This window comes from Bidens hawaiensis, unplaced genomic scaffold (genome assembly GCF_021521415.1).
Source record: "Bidens hawaiensis isolate Kalapana, Puna unplaced genomic scaffold, B.hawaiensis_p1.1 tig00009343_1, whole genome shotgun sequence".
Taxonomy (NCBI): Eukaryota; Viridiplantae; Streptophyta; class Magnoliopsida; order Asterales; family Asteraceae; genus Bidens; species Bidens hawaiensis.
In genome coordinates this window covers 100,003-126,401 of record NW_027491689.1, presented here as the reverse complement: position 1 = coordinate 126,401, position 26,399 = coordinate 100,003, and the positions used below count along the sequence as shown (strand labels likewise).

Below are 26,399 nucleotides of genomic sequence, written 5' to 3'. Positions count from 1 at the left end.
AGTCCACTTTTATTTTTATTTTCTATTGGTTTTTTCTTTCCGTTTTTTTGTCCTTGTATTATTCCTTTTTTATTTTATTTTTAATTTAGTTGTAATTTAATATTTATTTTAATTTTAATAAGTTTCTTTTGCTATATAAGTAGCACAAATGTCAAAATATTTCCAACAAAAAAATGTCAAAAACCACATACTACCAACCACCATCATCGCCACCACCACCGCCACATGTCGCTCTACTCCCAAGCGCGGGAATGGGCCACTTGACCCCGATCCTCAGGCTAGCCGCCATGCTAGCTTCCCATAACTGCCACATCACTCTTGTCACCGCCCAACCACCACTATCCACCGCCGAGTCCACCCCATTTCCACATTCCTAACCACACACCCCACTATCAACACCCTAAACTTCCACATTATCCCATACACGCCTCCCGACCCCACTACCACAGACCCTTTCTTTATCCAATACGAAGCCATGAACCGCTCCGTTCATCTTCTCACTCCACTTTTATCCTCCACGTCACCCCCACTTTCCGCCATTATTTCTGACATTGGGGCATGCGCAGGAGCATGCCACGTGGCGGATGATCTCACCTTACCACGCTATATCCTTTCCACCACCTCAGCTAGATTCACATCTTTTGTATCACACCTCCCGTCTTTAATCCAACCACGTACAACTTCCATAACCCGGGATCAGAACCAGAACCAGGTTCTGATCCCGGGTTTTGCTCCATTCGAAACCTCCATTATCCCACCACCATTCTTGACACCAAACCACATGTTCACCAACATGGTATTATCAAGCTCTTTGGCTTTAAGAAAAGCTAAGGGCATTTTGGTCAACACCTTCCATGCATTTAGCATGAAACACTTGAAGCACTTAATGGTGGCAAATTAAATCCTAATTTACCTCCTTTTCTTCCGATCGGACCGTTAGAACCACATGGGTTAGAAGTAGCGGATTCCAAACCGCTTTCGTGGCTCGATCAACAACCACGGAGTTCAGTGGTGTTTGTGAGCTTTGGAAACAGAACGGCGTTGCTGAAAGAACAGATAACGGAGTTAGGAAAGGGGTTAGAGGGGAGTGGGTATAAGTTCTTGTGGGTGTTGAAATCCAAGATTGTAGATAAAGAAGATGTTGGAGAAGTTGAAGAATTAGTTGGAGATTCGTTTATTCGAAGGACGAAAGATAAAGGTGGTAGTTAACCGAGTTTATTATCTATTATGGTTATATTTATTATTTATTATTTATCCTTTAGTTCATTTGTTAGTTATTATTGGGTGGGGTCCGTTGTGGTTATAAAGATGAAAAAACATAAAAAAGCGGTGAGTGAAGGTGCACAAACTGGTTTTTTAACTTAAACATCGGTTAGATACTGAATCGGGTTGAAGCTCTGAAAACTCGTAACTAATGAAACCGGTTAGGGTAAGTTCCAAATCGGTTATCATTTATGTCATAAATGTCCAATAATTGATTTTGCAATTTTTAGTTGATATCATTTCCTATTTTACTTTAAAATAAATTGATTTATAAATTTCAATTGGTGAAGAAACACTAATCAGACCCCGGGCAGATTACGGATAATCTGGGGGTTAAATAGATGTTTCCCACGAGGGGTTAGACCCGGCAAAGATGGTTCTTCTGATGACCTGCAAAACAGACACCGTGAGCTCGTCACTGAGAAGGGGGGGTTCCTCCTTGTGACCACCCTCCTGTGTGAGAATCAGACTAGATTGCTCTTGAATATAAGTGTATATTAAGAGATTGCTAGAGCAGATATCAGGTATAATATGTAAGATACAAGATAGTATATGATAAGATGAGATGATCATACCATTTGGGGTATTTATAGCCGAATGTAGGTTTCCAAGAAGGTATAGCCGGCTGAATAGTATTCATGTTTTACCAACTGTGGCCTACGCACGTGCCATGCTGGTAGTTGGTGGGTAGGCAGCGGCTGACAGTGACCAGGCCTGCTGTGTACTATTCCTTTTCCACCAACTGCCGGCTATGCACGTGGTATGACAGGAGTTGGTGAGTAGGCAGCGGCTAATAGTGACATACAGTACAAGAGCATGCTGCTCGCCATACTGTTGACAATGAGCTGTCGTATCTTTGGTCAGATCTTTTGCCCATACCTCGTCAGGTACAGTACAAAAGATCTTCCCGTATCGTACGGACTGGCTTATTTGGGCGGGAGTATTCCCCCTCCCGCCTTTGTGCGGGATTGTTCCCGGCTTTGCTCATTCCTTCATGTGACAACTGAATTATTGAGAGCTAAGTGCCTTGTGCGTGTAGCCTTGCTGCGCGGGTGGCCTTCCCTGATGGCTTGTATCCGCAGCTGCGGGAACAGGCGGAGTACTTCACCATTGGGAGGCATTTCCTGCGGGAACAACTTGCGTACTGCGCGTAAGGACGTCACGTCTCTGAGCATGGTGGGTCCTGCGGATCCAGTTGGTTTCTGCGCAGACGTCTCTTCAAGGTGAGTCCTGCGGGTCCAACTGGGCTCTGCTGGGACCTACCTCTTCAAATCCCCCCAGTCCAATGTTCTTCTCATGAATGTTTAATAAAGTGAGGTGAACTTTTGGACTTAAGCAAAGGGTTTTGAAAAGGTTTAGTTTTAAGGTTTTCCATGGAGATTCTTCCCGCGGAAGTCCTTATGTCACTTGCAGAAATTCCCGACTTTCCTGCTTGATCTTTGGGTATGATGCGGGTAGGTCTGTAACCTCCTCGCAAGTCAGGAGCGTTGAGTCCCACTTGTGTGGATTCTCCATGAGGTTTTGGTAGTTTTGAACATAGTGATCAATTATGTTAAAACCACCAATTCCATCCTGGAGCTTCAAACAATGTAGTTCTCGACGTTCCCGCTATGCGGGGATGTTATTCCGGTTTCCGCAAGCATTGCCTAGAAGATCCTTCTTGGTTTCAATTCCCTGCGGAGCGCTAGGTATGTGAAGGGTTTTGCCTTGACACTGTACCCGCACTCGTCTTACGGTTACTTTACTTCCAAGGTATTCCTGGCGTCAATTCCCTGCGGGTGCTAAGTATGTGAAGGGTTTTGCCTTGACACTGTACCCGCACCCGTCTTATAGTTACTTGGTCGCCGAGGTATTCTTGGCTTCAATTCCCTGCAGGTGCTAAGTATGTGAAGGGTTTTGCCTTAACACTGTACTCGCACCTGTCTTACAGTTACTTGGTTGCCAAGGTAAGGGGTATTTTCCCGCTTACTTTTGAATCTTTTTGAATTTTTGAAACTCGAAGAGTTGGTGAAAGGATAAGAACAGTCCAAACTGTTGAAACGTCGTGCGACGGTTTCTTCTGACTGTGTCAGGACGTGCAGGAAGTTATGGTGACGTGACAGTACCTGGTCATTCCAAACGCTTTTTCAGGCGCGTGGGCGCGATTTTTCGGGCGCGTAGCCGCGAAATTAATGGCACGCGTCCTTTCAACAGCTGTTGCCAGCTTGCTTTTTGCCACGTGTCATAGTTTCATTGCACCTGCGATTTCTCTCTCTTCCGCATTAAATTCACCGCATTAATTGCGATTAGTATATAAAGGGGGAGAGGGTCCTTTGTAATCCACACTTTCACTTTTCTCTTCATCTTCAAAACGATTTCCGGCGAATACTCACCTTTTCAGTCGAGCATTCTCTTGAAATCGTTTTTTTCTTTCATACCTGCAAGATGTCTTCTCACGATCTTGAGGCTACAGCCCAGGAGGCTGGGGTGTACGCCGATGACAAGAGTACTGCTGGCGAGTGCCAGTGTGCTCTGCCTGTCGATCTATATCAGTACATCGTCAGGAAGTTCATGCTCGAGTCTTTCGAGCCTCAGTTTCCTGAACCTCATCAGACGGTGTATGATGCCCCCAGAGGCAAGATCGGGGTATATGCCGCATTCTTTGTCTATGGGAATCTTAGGTTCCCCTTGACAAAGTTTGTGTACCGTGTCCTGGAGAGGCACGGTGTACACCTGACCGAGGTACACCCGATGGCAATCGCGAAGATTCGCCACTTCGAGTGGGTGTGCCGGATTCTGGGCGTTGAGCCCTTCGTCGACCGCCTGATGACCTTCTACTCTTGGAGGTGCATCCAGGGGTGGTATACTTTGATAACCCGTATCAAGGGTTTGAAGATTTGCGCAACCGAGCGCAGTCTTCGTTCGTGGAAGCGGGAGTTCTTTTATATCTCCGCTCACGCCATCCCCCTTGCCATGAAATTTAAGAATGGGCAAGCTCTCCCCAGCAGGCGGAATGGTTTTCAAAGATTTCCCGAGTCCAATCTCCGGTTTACCGGTTTGCGGAGTCCGGGATGGTGATGCTCGGGATGAGCCGGGTGTGGAAGGATGCGGAGGCGCAAAAGATCCCGATCGTCCTTGAATACGGTTTGAACTCTGTTCCTTACGGTATGCTCTGTCTTCTTTGTTTGTATAGGTTTGTCTTCTAACTGTTTTTCTTTTATTTCAGAGGGGAACGACTTGCAGTCGCTCTTGTATCCGCGGGAGGCTGATATTCCCGCTCGGATGGGTACTCGTGATCTAGATGAGAACGAGTTGCCCATCCTTGAACAGACGGCGGATCGGTTCGTGGAGGTCTACCCGCCAGGCCATGAGATCCTGAGCGCCAGGCGGCCAGGTAAGGCGTTATTTAACCCTCGACCCCTCAATGCTGAAACCTCTGCTGGAATTCCTCTAATCTTGTGTTCTGATGAGGAATCCGCAAATGGTCCTCCGTTGGTGCGGAAGAAGAAGGCTGCCGGCGGGAAGGGAAAGGCGAAGGTGGCCTCCACTGCCGATCCGGTGCCTCGGTCTGATTCAGAGACCGAGAGCGAGGAGGTGGCGGGGAACCCGGGTGGTGATAGGACCACTGCTCCGGAGGCTGCGACTGTCACCTCCGGAGAGCCTAGGATGACGACGGTGAGCGGCGTAAAGAGGCCGGCTCCATCGGGTTCGTCCCCGCCTGTCCGCACTTTTAGGCTCAAGAAAACCCGTAAGTACAAACTTCCTTTATTTTTAACTTCGTAGCTTTCCATCATTAATACTTATCTTCTTTGTGCAGGCGTGGATGCTACCGCATTCCAGGGTGGAGCGGGGAGGAGTACCTCCGGACCCATGACGGTAGGCTTGGTCAGCCTACCTGAGGCGACGACCCAGGCGGCTGCGCCTGCTTCAGTTGGTTCAGTTGCTCATCCCGTTGAGCCAACTGTTCCAACTGTGATGACATCACCGCCGGCTGTCAGTGCCATATTTACTGAATCTTTCACTGAGCCGGCGGTGACTATTTCTGCGGGTACTTCCGCAGCGGCGACCACGGTTGTGAGTTCACCTCCGGTGAGTTCACCTCCGTTGGTTTCTACCGCGGCGGCCTCTATGCCTCCGACGTCGGCAGCTACGGCCGACCCTTCAGGTATGCTCGGGGTTTCTCGCCAACCTCTGCCTCCTTCCCATCTGCCTGACCTCTTAGATGGATTTCCCTTGGGTTCAGGTGATGGGTTTGGCGGCTATCGGCCTGTTGTCGACCCTACAGGTATGTAGGGTTCTTTTGGCCTTTTTTTTTTATATATCATCTTTTCCTAACTGCTTTTTGTTTTTTGCAGTGTCGGATTCCAATGAAGTGTATGTTCCACGATGGAACATCCGCCGAGGAACAACCCTTCGCACGCCTGTGGAGTGCGTGGATTGGGCTCGTCACGCAGCTCCCAGTGGTGCGTTGGGGGAAGCCATGGCTAGCTACTAGGAGGGTAGGCTAACCAATGATATTCGGGTTCTCCTGGCCCGGATGCAGCCGCGCGTCGAGCTGCTTTGTCGTGAAAACGACAAGTTAAAAGCAGCTCGCATCCAAGAAGTAGCTCAGGCGCGGGCTGTCCGGGAGGAGAATAGGAGGCTTATCGCAGTGGCTGCGGAAAAGGAGAAGGCCTTCAAGGCCCTCGAGGTTGAAGTTCAGGCCCGGCTCGAGGCCCGTTCCAAGGCTGCCCAAGCTGTTAACGAACAGCTTCGGCTGGCTAAGGAAACTGCGCGGAACGCAACCGAGAGGGCCACCAAGGCTGAAGCTGTTGCTGAGCCTTTACGCCTCGAGAATAAGGAACTTAAAGCCAAATTAGAGGCGCTCCAACAGGCTCATGATGCCTTGGCGATGGAAGACGCCAAGAAGCTCCAAGAGATCTTGGACCAGAGGGGGGGTGCTTGACCATACTGAGCGGAAGCTAAAGGGCGTTGAAGAGGCTGCGGCTAAAAAAGTGTTGCTTGCCAACCTCAACAAAAGTGAAGCCGAACGCGCCCGTAACCAAGCTCAAGCTGCCCTCCAGGAGGCTCTGGTTGCCAAGGAATGGCTTCTTCGAGAAGCGTTGTCTCAGGTAAGCTTCGCTTCATAATGTCTTCGCGCTTTTCTTTGTAAACAGAAAAGGTTTTGATACTTGTATATTTTTTTTTGTAGGTTGTGCATCGGGTCTTCACGGATACGTCTTATGACGATGCTATGAGCGCAGCCCTCAACGCTTCTCATGAGGATGGGGAAAAGGCCGGCTTCCTGCTTGGTCTAGGGTTCGTTGAGAAAGGCATCCCGCCTTCCAACTTCCCTTTATTTGATGTGGATACTGAAGCTGTATACGACCAAGCAGTGAATCAGTATGCCGCCTTCCCGCATACGGTGGTGGAGAAGGTAAACGAAGTTGCCGCTGTTGATGATGGGCTAGCTATCCTTAAAGCTTTCCTTGAACCGCCACGCTCTACTGATGGTGCTGGTCCAAGTGGAAGTGGCCCTGAAGCTTGATCCTGAAGATCCCTTCCCACTGTTAGGATAGGTTTAGCTTGTATAGATTTATATTCTTGTAGGCGGGTAGTTACCCGGCCATTCTTGTAATGAATATTATGAAATATAAATCTTTGTGCGGGTAAGACCGCTACTTTCACTGGATTACTTGCTTTATAAACGTTATGACTTGCTCATGCATACTTTAGTTTAAATTAGCAATTTTCCAAGTGTTTAGAATAAGTTAACCTTTGAAGGTGGTAGATAATAGGTTGAAGTTTTGCTTCCTCTTTCGTGATTGTGCGGGTAGGACCGTCACTTGCCCTTAGTAGGATGGCTAAACTTTACCTACATCTGACCAGCGTGGAGGTTTTCCTCATCTTTTTAGAAATTTCTAAGTGTTTAGGATAAGTTAACCTTTGAACGTGGTAGATAATAGGTTGAAGTTTTGCTTCCTCTTTCGTGATTGTGCGGGTAGGACCGTCACTTGCACTTAGTAGGATGGCTAAACTTTACCTATATCTGACCTGCGTGGAGGTTTTCCTCATCCTTCTATTAGAAATTTTCTAAAGTATTTTGAATAAGTTAACCGTTCGACGCGCGGTTGTCAATAGGTTCGGTTTCCTCTCATGATTTGTGCGGTTAGGACCGGCACTTTCATTTAGTTGGATGACCCAAGTTTACCTATGACTGACCTGCGTGAAGGTTTGCCGTTTTTTGGGTTTATGCGGGTTTTGCCGCCTTCCCCACGCAACGACTTTCCACGTAATTATGCGGTTAAAACCGGCATCAGTGTTGAATAAATTAACCGTTCGACGCGCGGTTGTTAATAGGTTAGTGTTCAGTTTCCTCTATCATGATTCGTGCGGATAGACCGGCACTTTCATTTAGTGGGATGACTGAACTTTACCCTTAACTGACCTGCGTGAAGGTTTCCGTTTTTTGGGTTTATGCGGGTTTTGCCGCCTTCCCCACGCAACGACTTTCCACGTAATTATGCGGTGAAAACCGGCATATCAGTGTTGAAAGTTCATAAGTATAAATGTAAAATCATCAGCGTCGATGTTCTAAGGAGAATCATTTCCATTAGAAGTGGCTCTGGGCCTTTTCTTTACAAATTTGGAATTGATCTACATGCAAACTGTGTAATTGAGCTCCCTTCCATGTTGTTGGGATGGGAGTGCCATCGAGCCGATATGCACCTGGTTCGGGATCTCGTTGTTTACGCAGTATGTAGTCTCCAACATTGAAGCTGCAATTTTATTCGTGTTTTCCCCAACTGGGGTTCTACACGCATCAGCCTGCTCAGCGTTCATTGCGCCACGAGGTGCGCGAGCGTCCCATCTCTGACAAATGCTTCGACCATGTCCTTTACGTCTATGCATTCTTCAGTGTTGTGGCCTTTTGTCCTGTGAAAGTCACAGTATTTCCTCCGATCAGCATTGTGACGATGTCGGATTATCGGAGCCTTTGGCCATGGGAGCTCTTCAGTGGCGAATATCTCGGTGACGCTCTTGGTGAGTGGCGTCCATCTGGAGTTCTGGTTCGACTGTACGTTATCTCTTCCGCCTAACCGATGTTGCAAGCCGGATGAGGTGTCAAAGTTTACCCTTGACTGCCAAATGCCTAGCTTCCGCTTTTTGTTTAGTCGGGCGGTAAGGACGTTGTTTTCCCTTGTTTTCTGGGTGTAGAGGTTTGTGCTCTGGGGGAGATCTCTACCCAGTTGCTTCTCCGTTTCCGCAAAGCGTTTTGCTGCTGTCATGATGGCATCCCATGTGGATGGCATGCCATCTTTACCCGTTAAGGTGCGGATGAGCTCTGGGTCGTTCGCGCCCTGGATGAAAGCAGCGCGAGCAAGATCTTCGCTGATATTACCCAGACTTAGCTTCTTTGAGTTGAAGCGAGTGATGAAGTCTGGCAAAAATTCATCTTCCTCTCGAATGCATTTGAGGATTGTCCATTGCTCTTCGGTATACTTTCTTTGTTGGCTGAAGTGTTGGCTAAACTTCTGTTGGAAGTCTGCCCAGTCGTAGATGTGGTTGACCGGTAGACGATCGAACCACGCTCTAGCTGGCCCAACAAGCGTCATTTGGAACATGTAACACCACGTAGGTTCCGTCAAATTACTGACGGTTGCCCCCGCTATGAATCTGTTTAAATGATCGTCTGGATCAGATATACCATCGTAAGTGCCGATGTTGGACATCTGTTTGGCACTTTTCGGGGCGATTGCTTCCGCAATGTCCCTTGCAAATTTGGACGTTCTCGCATTTGCCACAGTTGGTCTGAATGTTTTGGAGAAGTCACGTGGGTTCCCACCCGCGTTTTTTGGTTTGAAGGTTTCTCCAAAATGCCTTCTCAGTTGGGAGTCCGTTTCCCTACGCTTCCCTTTCGCCCTGTGGCGGGGGTTTGCGTCGGTGTCGGATTCATCCCGATCATCGTCCGAGGACTCGCATTCACTGCTCATGTTGAGCTGTTGAGTGCTTCCAAATTCGTCAGCCTGTTGGACGGAACGTAAGCGTTCGTCCAACTCAGCTTGGAATTCCTTCTGACGTGCCTCCGCCCACGCTTTAACTTGTTCAAGTGTTTGGCGGGGGAGTCTCGTCTGTTGTCTTTCCGCCTGGGTATTATTGAATCCCAGGGGATGGTTGTGTACTGCACTTGCCCCAGCTTAGGTAACTGGGGTAGTGTTCGTAAAATTTACTGCACTTGCCCCGGCTTGGGTAACCGGGGTAGTGTTCGTAAAAACTGTGTAGTCGCCGGTATTCCTCCCAGTAGCTGGGGTTGTGGTTACCGGAGTTTCTTTAACCATCTTTCCAGAAGTTTGAAAAAACTGAAAAGAAATGAAGTTATAGCTTTTATGCACGGATGGCGCCAATGAAGAAACACTAATCAGACCCCGGGCAGATTACGGATAATCTGGGGGTTAAATAGATGTTTCCCACGAGGGGTTAGACCCGGCAAAGATGGTTCTTCTGATAACCTGCAAAACAGACACCGTGAGCTCGTCACTGAGAAGGGGGGGTTCCTCCTTGTGACCACCCTCCGGCGTGAGAATCAGACTAGATTGCTCTTGAATATAACTGTATATTAAGAGATTGCTAGAGCAGATATCAGGTATAATATGTAAGATACAAGATAGTATATGATAAGATGAGATGATCATACCATTTGGGGTATTTATAGCCGAATGTAGGTTTCCAAGAAGGTATAGCCGGCTGAATAGTATTCATGTTCTACCAACTGTGGCCTACGCACGTGCCATGCTGGTAGTTGGTGGGTAGGCAGTGGCTGACAGTGACCAGGCCTGCTGTGTACTATTCCTTTTCCACCAACTGCCGGCTATGCACGTGGTATGACAGGAGTTGGTGAGTAGGCAGCGGCTAATAGTGACATACAGTACAAGAGCATGCTGCTCGCCATACTGTTGATAATGAGCTGTCGTATCTTTGGTCAGATCTTTTGCCCATACCTCGACAGGTACAGTACAAAAGATCTTCCCGTATCGTACGGACTGGCTTATTTGGGCGGGAGTATTCCCCCTCCCGCCTTTGTGCGGGATTGTTCCCGGCTTTGCTCATTCCTTCAGGTGACAACTGAATTATTGAGAGCTAAGTGCCTTGTGCGTGTAGCCTTGCTGCGCGGGTGGCCTTCCCTGATGGCTTGTATCCGCAGCTGCGGGAACAGGCGGAGTACTTCACCATTGGGAGGCATTTCCTGCGGGAACAACTTGCGTACTGCGCGTAAGGACGTCACGTCTCTGAGCATGGTGGGTCCTGCGGATCCAGTTGGTTTCTGCGCAGACGTCTCTTCAAGGTGAGTCCTGCGGGTCCAACTGGGCTCTGCTGGGACCTACCTCTTCAATTGGGTTATTAAATATAATGGGTCAATGAGCTATTAATGATATGAATATAAATGAATTTTGCAACGGATGTGTATCGGTTTTTATTTAACCGGTTCCAAACAGTTGGGTTTAAACAGGTTAGAACTTAATATTCTAAACCGGGTCTAACCTGACGGGTTGCATATGCTTAAAACCATTTTTTGTAAAATCAGGTTCAAAACCAGTCCAGTTAACCGGTTGCCCATCTTTAGCAGCGAGTGATGAATATAAAACATTTAATAATATAATTTACATATAAAAAATGATTTGAGTGAAAAATGGTTGACTGGCGGGAGTGAAAGATGATGTGACGCTGATTTAGCATCAAGGGATGAGTGAAATGCACTAATTTTGGCACTCTGATTTGTAACGAAACTCGGCCGGAATAATAATTGAGCTAGAACGAGTTTATAATTACATCGTGTGTTCGTGATTGTTCGTGTTTGTTTGTTATTAGGATCTGTATCGGGACCCACAAGTGGTATGTTACACAAACGTATTATAATATTATAATATTATCATTATAATTAGTTGGTTAGGTTTATCATTATTTTTTTTTAAAGAGAAAATATTATTTATTAATATTGATTGTTTCTATTGTTTTAAAAAGGGATGGTGGTAAAAGAATGGGTGGATCAAGAGAAGATCCTCTCACATCCGGCAATCGGGTGTTTCATCAGCCATTGTGGGTGGAACTCTGTGATGGAGGCGGTGGCAAGAGGGGTACCGATGCTAGCATGGCCACAAGGTGGTGATCAGAAGGTGAATGCTGGAATTGTGGAGACGGCCGGAGTAGGAGTGTGGGATAAAGGGTGGGGGTGGTTGGGGAAAAGGTGGTGAAAGGTGAAGAGATTGTTGATAAAGTGACGACGGTGATGACGAATTCAAAGTTAAGGGAAAATGCGAGAAAACTTGGGGAAGAAGCGAAGGACGCCGTTAAAGTTGGAGGGAGTTGTGATAAGGTGTTGAGGGAGATCATTTCAAATTTTTAAACACTAAAACTTTTGAATTTTCATTCTAGTGGTTTCAACCGTTGCAGGTTACTATGGGAACTTCGAGTTTGTTATGTATTGTATTAGTTTAATAAATTCTAAAGGTTATAAATTCGCACTGCTCAAACTAATAACAACGATACTGTGAGTTTCATATATCAATCGATATGTTAAGTTGTTAACTGTTATACATCTAGAGAATGCAATGTAACTACATTGTTTCTAAATTATATGGTTTAATCTGCTCAAAGCAAACTGGATTTTGAGACCCCAAAAATACTTGAAACAGTGATTATTCAATAATAATATTAATTATTGTTTAACAAATCAAATGGTTCTATGGTGTAGTGGTTAGCACTCTGGACTTTGAATCCAGCGACCTGGGTTCGACTCCCGGTAGGACCTACTTTTTTAAATAATAACACTGTGGTGGGACCCACCACCAGTTTTCGTAAACCACATGTTCTAGCTAATTTTCTGATAATTCATTAATTTTTTGCCTTTAATGCATCTTTAAATTTTTAACTACCACCTGAATATTGTTGAATTTCAATATTGGATTTAATTTAAAAGAATAGACACGAATGAGAGCTTGTTTATGTTTGTTTGTTTAACTTTAACTGAAAAAACGATTAAATATGGACAGGTAGTGTTTCTTCATCTCCGTTCATTAATTTATATAAATCAATGTAAATGAATGAACATACACAATGAAAATGAACGTGTTGTTTCTTCGATCGGTTGATGCATGGTGAGCCATTTAAATGAATTTAAATGAATATGTAAATAACAAACACAAAAGAACTTGTATGAACAAAGGAACACAGGCATTTGTGTATGTTAGTTTGTTTTATTAAATGGAAACTAAATTGTTCATTTTCGTTCATTTATAAAATAAACGAGCATAATTAAACGAACTTTTCGTAAAATGATTCATTGAACATCCGTTCATTTATTAAATAAGCGAGCATAGTTATACTTGTTGATAAAAACCTGGTCCCAGTGTCCTTTAGGACTCAACTAAAATAGTTGTTACAACTACTCCTAATTAATTTTTAGCATCGGTTAGTGTAGCGTGCCTAACGTGTTTACCGGCCCCAATTTTGTTGAATCGACAAGAATTCGATTAAAACCGAGTCTTTGGTAAATATTGCATTCGTGTATTTAGTTATTTACCAAACCTTCAAGTCATAATGAAAAAAACATCAAAACCAAAAAGACCAACTTATTGCTTGCGATTCATATAACCGGTAACTACAAAACATCCTTATAAAACAGCACCGGTTAACCTCGTCACAGAGAGAAAGGTCTCTCTATGACAACATCCTTATAAGTTATATGCCACCAAGTTTTTTCATCTCATCTATGTTGGACAAGTTGACAAACTTAATCTATTCTTCCTTTCAATTTTCTCAGCTTTGGTCTGTCTGACCTTTCAACTTCGAGTATTGATATCTTATTCATCTTAGCTTCGTTTTGAACACGGTTTGGTTCTTTCGCAACTAGCGTGATAGAACATAACCCGTAAATAATTGTCTTGGTGAAATATCTTTTTGCAAAATATTTTTCAACAGATTCTTATTAATGACCCAAAATGTTTTATAATAATTGGCATGGATATGTCATATATATTCTTATGTCATATTGGTTCCTTGGGAAGTCTAGTATTGGCAAACACCTCAACCTCGGACCTTGAATCATTCACTATCGATTATCGAGTGGCATTTACCTAACGTAACGCACAAATTAATAACGATATTGTGAGCTTCATATTGATTGATATGTAAGAGTCAGACATTATGTGACTCTGCACTGTTACCAAATTACATGGTTTAATCTGCTCATAAAAAACTTAGGATTTCTGGACTTAAAAATACTGATGATAATATTAAATAGTATTACTTTTGGTTATTTTAAACAAATAGTTCTATGGTGTAGTAGTTAGCACTCTGGACTTTGAATCCAGCGACCTGGGTTCGACTCCCGGTAGGACCTTATTATTATTATTGTTATTTTAGTCTCTTTTGGAAAAATAAATAAACTTTTAGCATTGTTGAATCTTCAAGAGTTTGATTCAAAGTTAAATGAACAAACACAAATGCATGCTTGTTTGTGTTCATTTGTTTAACTTTAATCGAAAATATGAGTGACCACGAACACTTAAGCAAACAGATTTACATGTTAATGTCTGTTCTTTAAAAATATTGTGCTTGCGCTGATGTTTGTTTGTTCGATAGTCGATTATCAAGGTGTGGTCCTAAAGTTTGATTGAATTGATCTGGTGCATGATGGATCAGTTGGTAGTTGGTACTACCAAATTGAGTTACATTTATTACTAATAAAAATGAGTTGGTTTTGAATGGTATTCTTTTCATCAAACTTCTTTTTATAGCTCATAATAAAACCGAAAATCTAATATATACTATGCTCATAATACTATTTACTGAAAATAAAATGCTTCAATTGGTTAATTCAAACATAAAACCGGTTGCTATCAAGGGATACTCGAGCACCCGACAGTCGGTAAAGGAGGAATTTAACTTCTAGTTCTTTGATAACAACTTTCTATATTATCCGGTTATTATTTTGTGTATAAACAAAATACTTTAATCTGAAAGTGATATATCCAGGATAATTGAAACCACGAAACCTATAGCAACTAGCAAGTCATCTTGACTCATGTTGTTTAAAATATACTTGCACAGTGTTTACAAAGATAAATAGTTCCCATTAGGAATCCAACTCCTCTTCATTCTCGTACGACAATCACTTCACACCTAAACTCCTCTATACGAACAATTGATGCATTTTAAGGTATCACATTGACAACGTTCGTTCTCTTTGGAGTCTCCAATACCAAGTTTCACACATTCAAGAAACCATGTTATTAATGGGCTTTTGTAGGTGAGTTGGTTAATCTTGATAGCCTGAAGGTTAATGATGAGAATTGAATTGAATCCTTTTTTCAGTTATTAGTTTGATTAGTGAATTTCAACTATGATTCCATAGTCATTCTTGAACAACTGTTACTAAAAGGTCTGAATCTTGAATGTTTTAAAAATATGTCCTATTGTTGAGTTTATGATGAAGCTGGAAAGTATAGATGCAAACAAGCCAAGCACAAGCTCAAGCTCGGCTCGTTCAAGCCTTGTCTTTAAAGTGTGATTTCGTCTAGTTTATTGTGTATTAATTAACTTATTATATACATTTTTAACCATTTTTAAGAAATATCTTAAACAAGCTTGAGCATGACTCAAATGTATGTGCCAAAAGAGGTCAAGGTTAAAAATTCACAATGTTTACTAACTACGACAAAGCTTGAACGAAAACAGCAAGATGGTGGAACCCAATACATATAAAAAGTTTTATAAACCAAGGTAACCAAACTTAAAATTTTCAAACAAAAACAAATAAATTTACACTACATATAAATTTTCAAACAAAACACATAAATTTGAACTGAGCAAAACTCAACAAGCCTAAAACAAGATTCCAATACAAGGCTAGAGCTAGGGGTGCAAACGAGCCGAGCTGCTAGCGAGCTACTCAAGATCAGCTCGTTAAAAAGCTCAATCGAGCCAAAGCCCAAGCTTGGGCTTAAAAGTAAGCTCATTTAATAACCGAGCCCAAGCCCGAGTTTCACTTATCAAACTCAAGCTGGCTCACAGGACTTAACAAGCCTGTCATTTATAAGACTTTTTTAAATTATATATTTAATAACTATTAATTAATATGTATAATGTTATTAAAAAAATATAAATAACAAAATAATATATTATTTTATACAAAAAAGTTATAATAGAAAAAAAAAATATAAAAATATTTATAAGTAAATAAAAAATAATTGATAAACAATACACGAGCCAAGCTCGAGCTCTGGCCTCTGTGTAAATTAAACAAGCCGAGCTCAAGCTCGGGCTCAGCTTGGCTCGCTTGCACCCCTAGCTAGAGCTCAGATTCAAAAACTAAACAAGTTTTATCCTAACACCTCGAGCTGAAAAAAAGCTCGACTAGTTACAAGCTTTTCATCAACCAGCTCATTTCATAAACTTAACACAAATAAAATCGATATCAAAACTTAAAAACATAAGACTAGAAAGTAACGACTATCGAAACAGAACAAACGGGCAACAAACTGCGCAGCTGCTGTTTTTAAATTGCAAATTAAAAGGAAAAACAAATGTAGGGAATCCTCTTGCTTTGTTGCAAATCAAAAGCAACAAAGCGGCCGCGGATTCCCGAGCACGCACGAGCAGTAGCAGTAGTATATTGCTCGTGCGTGCCTCGATTTGATTTGATTTGATTTGATTTGATTTGATTTGATTTGCGCCAATCACGATGTATTATTCTTTCTCCGTGTTAATACCACGCCACCCCTTCGTTCACGGGATAAGCGCTCGGCCTATGGCGTATTATTATTCATTTCATTCTCACTCTCTTTATTTATATACTCAAACCCTACTTGGATTGGTAATAGTGGCAAAGCAGAACTTCAAAATTAATTATGGGCTCATTGCCAAGGCCCATGGTCCAAGTGAGGATCAAACTAGTCTTATGAATGGTTTAAAGTTTAAACGAGACGAGTTGGGCCAACCCGAAATCAGTTCCTACATGAATCCGACGCACGGGTACTACCTAGTATTGGGTTTCTGCCCGGAACCAACCCCGCTAGAACCGGTGACCGGAAACATGAAAAAATCTGGTCAAATACCCGACTATACCCAGAATCGGTTCATACCCGGTTCCGGTTCCTAAAAATACCCGGATTGTGCACCTCTAAAGCCCGGTTTGTTTATTATTTAAACGAGACTAGCTAGGCCAACCCGAAATCGGTTCATACTCGAACCCGACCTGCGGGTACTACCTAGTATTAGAGGTATGTGTGGTGCAGTTCGATGCGGTTTTTGGCTAAAACAAAACCGAAAACCAAAACTTCGGTTTTTCGAGTTTTTGAAACCGTTTGGTCTCGGTTTTTTCGCTTTCGGTTTGGTTTCATTTTTTTGCCATTTCAGCTTGTAAATTTCGGTTTGGAGACTTTAATGCCGCCGACACTGGGTCGCTTCTTTAAAAACCAAGCATTGAAGTGGCGTGAAGGGTGAGGCGCCACCCACATAACGCTGCTCAACTTTTTTTTCCCAAAATATAATAAACAACTATGTGGGGTTGATGTGACATTTAATTTAGAATTGCTAATTAAACATATTTTATTTTTTTTATAATTCTTATAATTAATGTTAAATACATATTTTCATACAATGATACACCTATGGCACCATACAATTCAATGCTTCATGACTTCAAACAATAAATAAGCGAGAAGTAGAAGTTAAACTAATGTCGAGAGCCGAAAATTTTAAAAAGTCGAATCATCAAGCGACAGTCTTACCATAGATCCTATGGTCTCACATTCTCACCTTATTACTAGAATCAAAACTAGAATGGTAAGTTTTTAAAAGAAAAAACCGCTATACAGCCTTACACTCGTACCGTTTGATCCTGTTGTGTTACATTTGATCTCACTATTTGATTGTTGCCATTTGAACCGGCCGGTTCGGAAGGCCGGACCAAATTTTTATTTTATATATATATTTTTTGTTTGTCTTTTTCCTTCAAAGTCTCATTTTTTATACATTTATACCAAGTCTTCATATTTTGCTTATTTATTATTTTATTAGAAGTGCTAATTCATATCAAAGCATAGTGTTTTCACATATTGTTTTGTATCACACACTTTATAAATACACATGCATATATATATATATACACACACTTTTACTTTTTATATTATTTATAACATCCGATTCCTTAATCCAGTCCGACGTAATGAACCAATAAGACGACCAGTTTGATGTCTAGTCTTGGCTCTGAAAACATTAAACGAAAGGTTGAACTTATTACACAACGATACCACAAGTAAAAAAAAGTAAAAAAACAACTTTGTCACATTATTGTCCGTAAATCACCCCCTTCTTTGTATTTGTATGAAAACTCATTGTTACAAAAGTAATTCTTATAAACACTTGTAGATTAAACATAAGTTTAACACTTGAATATATCATATAAAACTTAGAACTCATAACTAATAATTTGGAAGAAGAAAAATAGAATGACCACTTGTTGAGTGCAGCCACATTTTGACTTTTGATGGTTGGACCAACAATCATTCTTTATAATGATTTGCAAGTGAACCATTTAGTTGCATGTGGTCCATTTAAATGAGACAAATAACAACAATGGTAATATTAAGACCTCCACAGATGGTCATCAGTCATCACCATGCAATCATCAGAACGGGCCGAAAACAAGCCCGGTTAGCTAACGGGTCGGGTTACTTGGGTCCGAGCTAGAGATGTTCAAAACGGTTTGGGACTAGGAACCGGAACCGGTTCCTAACCGGTTCCTATATTCAAAACCCCATTTTAAACCGGTTCCAGGCTCGAACCGGTTAGGGAACCGAACCGGTTCTCCCACCCTCGGACCCCTAACCTATCTAACCGGTTCTTACCGGTTCCTAACCCGGTTCCTGTACTGTAACCGGTTCCAACCGGTTACAGTGTAAAATTTATTTTTTTTTTTTCGTTTTTCGTTTGCGATTTGGATTCTAAACTACGATTCGTATTTGTATAACATGAAAAATAAAAAAAACAATTAACATAAAATTCATTTTATTTACTTTAAGAAGTTCAAAAAAAAAAAAGGTTACATGTTTTAAAATCTTCAAAAACAAACTAACAAAACATTAAACTTATAAATATAAAGTTGTGACATATTATTTCTAGAAAAGCCTTCTTGTTCGTCGTAATTATTGAGCGGCGACTTCTTCCTCGGAATTACTTGTAGAAATGCCTTCTTGTTCGTCGTGCACTCGAACATCAAGTGGTGTTTCATCTTCGAGAGTGGTTACGTGTTGAATACGATCGATTGAGTCCAAGTGATCCTTTAAGCAAATGCACATCTCCACCGACTCCGAATTTAGTCTTGTTCTTCTCACCGATATTACCCTGCCACTAAGAGAAAAAGCGGATTCCGAAGCTACCGTAGAAGCTTGGACGGTTAGTAAATCACGGGCCATGGTGGCAAGAATCGGAAACTCGGTTTCCTTTACCTTCCACCAAGCCAAAACATCAAAAGTGTCATATTCCTCTTCGGATAAACCGGTAGAGTAATCATTTGCACTATACCTTCCTAGTTCGCTTGAAGGGGTGTTACCCCTTTGTTTTTTAGCCGTTACGTTGCGAACAGTGTTCATAAGGCTAATCATGGGATCTCGTACTCTAGTAGCACTTGAACTTGATGAAGACCCCCCCGGCATAGGCATGTGTATGTTTGACCCATATTTATTTAAATAAAAGTCATACATAAATTTAAAATTCAAGTTAAAATAATTTTTTGCCTCTGTTGAAAAGTTTGGGTCAACTTCATGCATATCTAAGGCTGAAAAAATTTCGTCTATCACACATTCAACCCCCGTAACATTTAACATTGGGTTTAAAGCGGCGGCGCAAGTAAAAACCGGTGGCAATTCAAGAAAGTATTTTTTTAATTTAAACTTCATTGGTAATATGATGTTTGAAAACATTGGACTTTTATTTTCAAATTCTTTAAGATTGTTAACCATTAAAAATAACTCCGAAAGAACCAAGGGACTTGTCGGATAATACGTTCCCGATAGTTTCGTAGTTGATGTTTTAAAAACTTCAAGAAAAGTCGATAAGTCATTGATAATTTCCCATTTCTCATTTGAAAAGGGGATTGCCAAATCATTATCGGCAAGACTAGAATGAAACATTTGTAAAGTTTCTCTTTGTTCCAAAGCACTTTGAAACATTATGCAAGTGGAATTCCATCGATGAGGTACATCCCAATTAGCTCCCAAAGCTTTTCTTCCCGTATCTTTACAAAATTTTCTATATTCCACTTGTCTTTTTTTACTTTTCATAAAAACTTCATGTATCGTTAGTCTAAAATCGTTTATAACCGATGTAACCTCATCCGAAGCAAGTCCGTCTTGCACGATTAAATTAATGATATGTGCAACACACCTTGAGTGAAAAAATACACCATTGCAAATCGGCGTATATTTTAATTTTAATTTATCAACCGCCGATGTATTATTCGACGCGTTATCAAATGCCATTGAAAATATTTTATTTTCTAGTTTATAAGTTTTTATAACATAATCTAAAATTTCAAACAAATTATCTCCCGTATGTGGATACTCAAAGAGTTCGAAAGCAATGGTGCGTTTCATCATTTCCCACGATGACGGGTCTATCCAATGAGCGGTGACACAAAGATAAGATTCGGGTAGACCATGTGGAGCCGACCAAACATTACTAGTTAAGTTTATTCCCGTATTTATATTTTCAAAATATGCAATTAGTACCTCTTGGCCTTCTTCCACAATTTTAAACAATAACGTTTAAGAGTATGACGACTTACGTGAGTGTATTGTGGTTGAAGTGTATCTCGAATCATGGCGGTTAAGCGAGGGTTGTCGAAGTGGCTAAACGGCAAAGCTTCTTGAATCACAAACTTCGCCATACGATCTTGAACTCGATCAATTTTGTATGTAAATATTCCGCCTTCACTATCCATTTGCGTTTGTTGCGAATCGACGTTCTTTTTCAACGCCTTGCAATACGGTTTTTCGATGTGTTTCTTCAAATTTGAATTCGAAAGTGGGTTTAAATAAACCCCACAAAACTTGCACCGAGCCTTCAATGAATGGTCACTCAATTCAACCAAATCCCAATTGCACCAAATCTCTTGATTACGATTATGAGGTACAATACGAACGAAACTTGGTTCGGCGTTGGAACCTTGACCAACCGATGATTGTGAGGCAGCCATAACAACAAATATGAATATAGAAGAAGAGAAAACAAGAGATTAGAGAACTCAAAACGTTGTAATAGCGTTTTTTTGTATTTTTTTGCGTTCGGGTTTGCGTTTTGAGTGTTGTGATGAACCCATGACACCAAATACCTATTTATACTAGTAGTGGGGTGCTTGGGGGAGCGGGAGCCAAAAAACGGCTATTTTTGACCCCAACGGTCAAAAAACGGCAAAAAAAACGATTTCCAACGGCTATAATCGATCCAACGGCTAGAACCGGTTCCTAACCGGTTCCGGATGGTTCGGTTCCAGAACCGGTTCCGGTTCGGTTCCGGTTCCTACCCGCCCCCACTCAGAAATGCAAGAACCGGTCACGGATCATCGGGTTGAATCAGATAGGGTCCGGTTCCTACAAAAATCGGGTAGGAACCGGTTCGGGTCCACCGGTTCGGTTCCAGGAACCGGTTTGAATGTACACCTCTAGTCCGAGCAATTACATTGCAAAACTTTATTGGCATTGTCGGTTATTTATGCTAAAGCATTAAAACAATATTAAAAAACTCGAAATTTATTTAGTAAAAACGGCCCGCTGTTCAAATATGTAACACGATGTGAAACTTGTACATAACTTGGAAACGTGACATATTACATGTATACGGTCAAACATTAAAAGGCGTTACGACACTTACTAGCTAGGGATGGCTGCAAATCGGTACCCTTTTGCACCCCTCCATGAATAATATGCAATCCGAGTCTCGTAGAACCCTAAACAAATATCATCATTATCAGAAATGTTTTATATACTTGATTGATTAAGATGCATGAAGTGAATTATATACATACATATATATATGTATATATATTAAATAGAGGATCTTCTCCTCCTCATTATTATAACTACTAAATCATTAATCATAATTCCATAAATAAAAATAATGGTTTCTATTTTCTTTATTTTATTTTATTTTTCAAGTAACTAAAATATTTAACAAACTATATTTTTAAACATAAAATTTGGGCAAGTGTGGGCTTTACATGTTTTATTTGCCGGTTAAACGATTTTATTAAACTTTGCTTTCGTCTTTTATATAGTTCGTCTTTACAATGACCGAAACTTTTTCACGATTTAAAATATCCCATCATGTTTCAATATTTGATACATCGCCTTTAAAATATTTTTATTGGCTTAGTAATATATGTTTACGAATTTATGTTGGTCCTGCTGATACTAACCGAATTTGTATGGGTTCGCAGCTGCAACGTGCCAGCTTTTTTGGTTCTACATAGATAATTTGTTGTATTAGGCCATATGTACTGGGCGAAATTTTTGGGCGATTTCCAGCGACTTGGGGCGCAAACACCCCCCCCCCCCCCCGCCGATTTGTGGGTCGATAGGGGGGGGGGAACTATTTCTCGCCTGCTTCACTTTTGATTTTATCATTATTATTATTGATTGTGTGTGATATATATATAATATATATAAATATATGTATATATAAATATTGGGCTACAACAACATTACACCCCAAAAACAAAAACCTACCATTTGCTGGCTGGGCGCCACATGGCGCAAAACGCCCCATTTTGTAGCCCATGCACTACACATAGCCTTATGGTTTAACGTTTTTAGTTATGTTTTTTTGTTCTATTTAACGATCCCGTCACGAAGCGCGAGGTCCTAAATCCTAGTATTATTAAAATACCTGGAAGGAAGGTGAGTGTACCGAGTCCAAAGAGGCCGTATAGTTGTGATCCGTCACCGTCCATGTGACCCGTGAAGATGAATAATGAAAGGAGTAGAAGAACACATCCAAACACGAGAAGGAAAAGCGCGAGTGCAATGGATTTCCATGGGATTTTATCAATTGTTTCGGCTGACATGCCAAACCTCGGGTCAAATGTGCCTTCGCTACCAACGTCGTCGTCTTCATCGACAGCAAGGCGAGTGTATTTAATGTTCCGTCTAGACGCCATATCTACTGGTTTTCAGTTCTGGATGTATTAAACATCCAAACTCACCTGTTTTCAACAAACAACAATATAGCATTTAAACCATAGTTATCAAATGTGCTAGGCGCGCTCAAGGCGCATAGGACTTGCCTAGGGCCTAGGCGCAAAAAAAGCGAAGGCTTGAGAAAAGAAAACGCACTATGAAAAAAACTTAAAATTTTACTATATATTCCAAAATTTGAATAACATAGTTCCAACACCAAAAAATATCAAATACCAAAAGCAAATTAAAGTTTAAAAGCATCATAGCATACATAAATTACGCAGTCACAGACTAAGTGAAGTCATTTTGTAAACATTTTAGATTAAACACATGACCTTAGATAAATATAAACACCAACAGTAACTTCTAAGGAAGTAATCATCCAAGGCTGCGCATCGCTTGAGATTCTGTTCAAGGAACCAAAGACCGACCAATAGGCCTGTAAACGAACCGAACGTTCGGCTAACTGTTTGTGAATTGTTCGGCGAGAACTTCGTTTATTTAAGAAATCGTTTATATATATCATGCATATATAAACGGCTTCAAATATTTTGTTTCATACGCGTTTGGTAGTTTTTACGGGTCAGCAATTAATATGCCACTACAGGTCTACTACTGCATTCAACTTACTTCTATTTTCTGAACTGTTTCATGTTGTTTCCTTCATCTATTCGAAAGTTAATGTCAAAAGTAAGCTCGGATTCAAACGAGCCGAGCCAGTGTTCCGCAATAAACACCCCCCATCAAAGTAACAATATTCACTTGCAGTTAACCTGTTGTCTCTTAGTAACACCAATTATCTCCTAAAGTTTACATAACTACCTTTTGCTAACTTTGAGTCCCCCCCCCCTGTTTGTGAAACCTTGCATACATTTTGAGCCCCCCCCCCCCGGCGCGGTATCTTAGTCCACGCTTCGCCACTGCCTGTGACTAACTAATATTTGGGTAATCGACAAGAAAATTGGTAGTCGGACCTTAATTCCGGCAGTTTCCGACAAACTTTCTGGCGATTCTCCATATATATATATACACATAACAATGTGTGTGTATATAAAAATTACATATAAAAATGTGTATGTGTATTATTGTGTATATAATAAAATTTTATATATATATTTCCAGCCTACCTTACCGCCCAACTAGCTACTAGCGAGTTCTGCAACACATAAGATATACTAAGGTTGGCTCGTGAAAAATCTCGATCGAGCGGAGCTTAAACGAGCTCGAGCCCGAGCTCAAGCCTAAAAGAAAGCTCGTTTAATAAATAAGCCTGAGCCCGAGTTTCATTTATCGAGCTCGAGCCAGCTCGCGAGCCTAAACGAAGCTTGTCAGTTATATACTTTTTATAAATATATATACTAATATATACATATATATTTAATAATTCTTAATTGATATATATAATTTTATGAAAACAAATAACTAAATAACATATTATATTATATATATAGAGGGTGAGGTTACAGTACAATAATTGCTTAACGTAAGATAGGTACGCGACATGCTCAAGGGCAAAAATACTAAAACGCTCGGCCAAAAAACTAAAACGCTCAGCCAAAACTTAAAACGCTCAAAAACAGTTTTCGTGAAGAAAAGTAAAAAATTGATCGATTAACGATCCAAAACTGTTTATTTCGGTGAACCAATGATTAATTGGATATGTATTGACGATTTAGAGATCTTGTAGGGTGATTTCGTAGATCGATTTCATGAATATAAGTATTCTTATACCTAGTACAGTAGTATCTAACGTACGTTAAGCAATTATTGTATAAAATCTTTTCTCTCTATATATAAAGTTATATTAAAAATAAATCCACAAAAATAAATATAAACATATAACAAGTTAATTAATAAATATTAAACAAACCGAGCCTGAGCCAAGATCGAGTTTGAAAAGCTACGAAACGAGCCGAGCTCAAGTTTTATAAATAAAGATTGAAACTAGCCAAGCTTGAGCTCGAGCTCCGTATAAATTAAACGAGCTGGTCGAGCTCGGGCTCGGCTAGACTCGTTTGCACCCTATTAATAATAACTAAGGAAGGAAGTTAAATAATCTACACCATTATCACGAAAATTCAGGTTAAACAACAGTAAATTATTAAATCAAATTAATATAAAACTTACCGAACGATGGTTTAGTAATCGAGAGTGGTTGAGAGATATGAGTCTGCAATTGTTACATAGATAAATAGTCGGGTTATATTATAATATTATATTGCCACAAGGGGTGGCACGTGGTTTTAACGATGCGCGTGGTTTTATATTTTTACTTTCTGTTTTTTAGTTCGGTATTTTAGACTATTCTAATAGTAGTAGAATTCTGCGTAAAGTTTCTTTCGGTGATATGAGTTACTACTCCTTGATTGCTTATACTACTACCCTAAACATAAAACTGCATTTTCCAACTAAAATGAAATTAAATTGTACATCCAAAATGATTATAAGAAGACATGGTTAACCCAATTTAAATTTTCATTCATTCAAAACTCTACCAGACTAATTTTTTATTGCATAAAATATACATTATGATTAGTTTTTATTGTATTAAAAATAACTTTTAATTTATAAAATACAACTTTAAATATAACATAAGTAATATTGGGGTGCTCGGTGGCTTCGGTTGTGTGGAATTTTGTGAGGTCTTGGTGTACAGTCACTACCATATATTTCTTCTTGTTGAAAGATTTGTTCAAGATTTATAACAGTTCGGGCTTGGAAGAATGGGAGAAGATTGCTTTCCAAGGGATTATGATTATTATGTGTGGAGGATCTGAAAGTTAGGAATGAAAGAATATTTTAAGGAAAAGAGGTGGATCGAAGACATTATAGGTGATATACTGATATTAAATCTTTTGGTATTTTGACGTTTAAATATAGATCCAAATTTAAGTCCATTGTTTGGACTAAGTAGTGTAATTTTAACTTTTTGTAATTTTTAGTATGTTTCATAATATTTTTTTTCTAATGAACCATAATGTTTCATAATGAGGGGGAATGGTTTAAATGAATCATAATGTTTACCCTAACTGGTTATAAATAATTTATTTTTATTTATTGATTAATTTAATACGCATTATTGAAAGTTGGGCCAATTTTTAATGTTAAGACTTTTCATTGTGGTTGCTTCATCGCCCCCTCGAGCCATGTCATTGGCGTACACCGCAACGGGTGGCCGCTACAGGCTTCTGCGAGCCGGGCCTAGCTGGTGAAGGGAGAAGAAGGAGAGAGAGAGAGAGAGAGAGAGGATAGAGGGAGGGGGGGTAATGGAGAAGATGGGGTGTTTGATAAAAATAAAGGTGTTTGTTTATATTTATATTATTAAAAATCTAGTATTATATTAAGTTTTATATTAATTATACTGACACCAATATATTAAAACTAATGTTACTATAAAAATTATCTTTTAATATATATTCTTGTTTTAAATTAAAAAAAAATCATAAAATTCGCTAAAACCAGCGTTCGCCTGAACCACAATAGTCTTAGGTGACTTAAGTGATTGTCTAGCAAACACTGCATAACACAATAATAATGGATAAATTCGGAGCTAAACTTCAGCGATAACACGCAGTCTAATCTCTAATAATAATATGAATGACTACTAGTATAAAAGAAGTAGTTGAGATTCAAGAAATAAAATTACGTTGTTTTATATACTCGGTAATGTTCTTCGAGCTTAACAATATTAGTGTAGAAAGTAATTTTTTACGAACTTTAAATGTATGTAGACACATGATTTCCATAATTATATCAAACCATGCCAATTAAGAAACAATGCTCGTCATTAACATTTTTTTCTCAAATGATCAATGAGTTATTACATATGCGTTGAACACTTGCATTGATATGACACCTGTTGAATAACCGTTAACATGTGGGTAGCACACGTCATTCTTCATTCGGTGGTCAACACTTTTCATGCAAAAAGAGAATTACGGTTAG

At 40.4% G+C, this 26,399-nt stretch overlaps 1 protein-coding gene, 2 non-coding genes and 1 pseudogene across 5 annotated transcripts; 3 read left to right on the top strand and 1 right to left on the bottom strand.

Moving 5' to 3' along the window:
- The first annotated feature begins 157 nt into the window (after positions 1-157).
- On the top strand, positions 158-11,663 carry LOC143532041 (UDP-glycosyltransferase 13-like; annotated as a pseudogene). Its single transcript, XR_013135111.1, has 2 exons — positions 158-1,198; positions 11,242-11,663. The product of XR_013135111.1 is annotated as a UDP-glycosyltransferase 13-like (transcript).
- Positions 11,664-11,956: 293 nt separating this feature from the next.
- On the top strand, positions 11,957-12,028 carry TRNAQ-UUG (transfer RNA glutamine (anticodon UUG)). Its single transcript has one exon. It is a non-coding gene; the product is annotated as a tRNA-Gln (tRNA).
- A 1,518-nt stretch (positions 12,029-13,546) lies between these two features.
- TRNAQ-UUG (transfer RNA glutamine (anticodon UUG)) lies at positions 13,547-13,618 on the top strand. Its single transcript has one exon. It is a non-coding gene; the product is annotated as a tRNA-Gln (tRNA).
- A 4,232-nt stretch (positions 13,619-17,850) lies between these two features.
- Positions 17,851-24,614, bottom strand: LOC143532040 (uncharacterized). 2 transcript variants are annotated; one of them, XM_077027193.1, is made up of 4 exons: positions 24,578-24,614; positions 22,165-22,437; positions 20,940-21,226; positions 17,851-17,954 (listed from the first exon to the last, which is right to left on the bottom strand). In XM_077027193.1, exons 2-3 carry the CDS (start codon positions 22,433-22,435, stop codon positions 21,150-21,152), a joined length of 348 nt encoding a protein of 115 aa, XP_076883308.1. In that variant the 5' UTR covers positions 22,436-22,437; positions 24,578-24,614; the 3' UTR covers positions 17,851-17,954; positions 20,940-21,149. The 2 variants fall into 2 exon arrangements, with proteins under 2 accessions (XP_076883308.1, XP_076883307.1); XM_077027192.1 differs by lacking the exon at positions 24,578-24,614 and having other exon boundaries at positions 22,165-22,475.
- Between the last annotated feature and the right edge of the window lie 1,785 nt (positions 24,615-26,399).

Excerpts from the sequence above, each read along its gene's own strand:
- LOC143532040 (XM_077027193.1), bottom strand. The coding sequence starts at position 22,435 with ATGGCGTCTAGACGGAACATTAAATACACTCGCCTTGCTGTCGATGAA. Across the intron at positions 21,227-22,164 it reads TACACTCACCTTCCTTCCAG|GGTTCTACGAGACTCGGATT; the intron begins GTATTTTAATAA and ends ATATTTGTTTAG.